General features: G+C 40.9%; 1 protein-coding gene across 1 annotated transcript in view; it reads left to right on the top strand.

Moving 5' to 3' along the window:
* Positions 1–2309, top strand: part of CDKAL1 (CDK5 regulatory subunit associated protein 1 like 1) — a 768993-nt gene that overhangs the window by 561344 nt on the left and 205340 nt on the right. Inside the window, exon 11 of the mRNA XM_045295775.1 lies at positions 1990–2170. Coding sequence (XP_045151710.1) covers positions 1990–2170 — 181 coding nt within the window. The remainder of the gene's footprint in view (positions 1–1989; positions 2171–2309) is intronic.

Below are 2309 nucleotides of genomic sequence, written 5' to 3'. Positions count from 1 at the left end.
GAACCATAATCGAGGGATGGGAATAAATTGGTTACCACACAGAGCATATTGGGGAGACAACTACAGTAGATTAAAATGATACTTTTGAGTTGAACAGTTAAAACCTTATCACTTGATCTCCCTTCTGATACATGTAGGGCTTGTTCTGGTATTCCGTATTGTCTGGGTTTTGTTTTCATACAGGGATTTATCTCTGATGGATCTCGTCATTGTGGGTTGTCTTCTTGAGTCTTTGTTACGTATTTTTTGTTTTTCGGTCTATGACACCCAGGATGGATGAGCCCTTAGAGATAACAATTAGGATAAGGGCTCCTGGGGAATACAGTAGGGAAGGTACAGGGAGGCAGAGGTTAAAGGGGAGCTGATATCAAAGAGTTCAAGAAGGAAGAGAAGGTGTTGAAACTGTGGTAGCAATTCTGTCATACTGCTTGATATGATTGAAGTAGGGAGTGGTACAATGTCTGGATTTGCTCCTAATAAAATGGTTTGGGAAAAAATGTGACAAGGCTAATGGTAACTTTTATATAAAAATCTTTTTACAAGTTAAAAAAAAAAAATGAAGCCTCAAATTTTAAATCACTGAGACTAGTACTCAGAAATTGCCACAACACATTTCAGAAGTGTGCGTCCTGGGGGAATTTGGACAGGGCATCAACTGTTTTGCCAGCTGAAAAATAATGGTGACCTTCTGGATGGTTCAAGCACTTGGCAACCTGTTGAGAGGTTGGCAGTTTGAACGTACCTAGAGGAGCTTTGGGAGACAGGTGTGCAAATGAGCTTCTGAACATTCCAAACACTCGTAGCCTTGAAAATGCCTTGGTTCAGATGTGTGCCCACAGGGCACAGAATCTACTCGACCGCAGCTAGCAGCAAAACGACGCTACAAGTAATAGAATGGTGCGGTTTGGGTATGGAACATTTAGAGCGCTGTGCCAGCCATGCTATCAGTCAGCTGTGCGGATGAAGACCTGATCAGACATGCTAAGACTTAACAACGAAAGTTCCTTGGCATTTTCCCTTATTAAACTTCAGAAACATGCTGCAGCAGGGAGAGCACCTTAATGAGAAATCACGACAATCCAAGATCCAAGAAAAAAAAAGGAGATTGAGTTTGAGTAACAGTGTTCAGCAATGACAGTAATTTCACTGTGGAAGCAAGATGCACTTGAAGAAGCATTAGTGCTGCATCCACACTGGAAGGCGAGACAGGGATGGGGGTGGGGTGGAGAGGGGACCACGGGTGAGTTATATGAGTCATCCACGTGCTTAGAAGATAGTACTATACATGGATTGTTATAAGAGCTGTAAGAGCCCCCAAGAAAATGATTTATTAAAAAAAAAAAAAAGAGAAGATGGTATTGATATTTGATAGGTTGTCTGGAGCTCGCCATTTAATCATTGGCATTTTGAACCCACCAGCCACTCCATGGAAGAAAAATGTGGCAATCTACTTCTGTAAAGATCGCAGGTTACAACCTTGAAAACTCTGCCCTATTATGTTGCCACGCATCATAACAGACTCAGTGGTGGTGGTTGGGTGTGGAACAGCAGTTGACTCACTCATGAGCCTTGTCTTTGAGAATCATACCAAAGGGAATATTATTACTAAAAATGGCGGGATGATGATTTTGGAAGAATAGAGAAATAGTAGCTTAAAGAGCTAAATGGGTATTTTCCATAATACAGAAGTCAGTCATTGTTGTGTAAAAAATGATCCATCTAGAAATAGAAGTGTGTGCATCTACGTGAAAAGACAGAAGGAAGAAGCATCTCGTAGAGTTCCTGGTGGGGACTCTGAGCCTGAGACATTGGACCACTCGTTTTCATTGTGTGCTTTTGATAGGGCTCTTTTGTAAGTATTTGCAAGTGTCCCCTTCTGAAAAGGAAAATTTAATTTTCTAAAGAAAAATGGTATTTAAGATGTCAAAGAAATCGAGCAATTCTGACCTAGAGTCAACTTTGTACCTCTTTTGCCTTGTTCTTTGCTAGAGTTCCTGGAATCACGATTGCTACAGACATCATCTGTGGTTTTCCTGGAGAAACAGATCAAGATTTTCAAGAAACAGTGAAACTCGTGGAAGAGTACAAATTTCCAAGCCTCTTTATTAACCAGTTTTACCCAAGACCGGGAACTCCGGCTGCAAAAATGGAGCAAGTTCCAGCACAAGTGGTAAGCGATTTTTCTGGAAAGGTATAATTTTTTTTTTTTTTTTTTTAACCAGTTTTACCCAAGACCGGGAACTCCGGCTGCAAAAATGGAGCAAGTTCCAGCACAAGTGGTAAGCGATTTTTCTGGAAAGGTATATATA

This window comes from Echinops telfairi, unplaced genomic scaffold, assembly GCF_000313985.2.
Source record: "Echinops telfairi isolate 266 unplaced genomic scaffold, ASM31398v2 ScPeMD7_5868;HRSCAF=6743_0, whole genome shotgun sequence".
NCBI lineage: Eukaryota > Metazoa > Chordata > Mammalia > Afrosoricida > Tenrecidae > Echinops > Echinops telfairi.
This window is presented reverse-complemented; position numbering and strand designations above follow the sequence as displayed.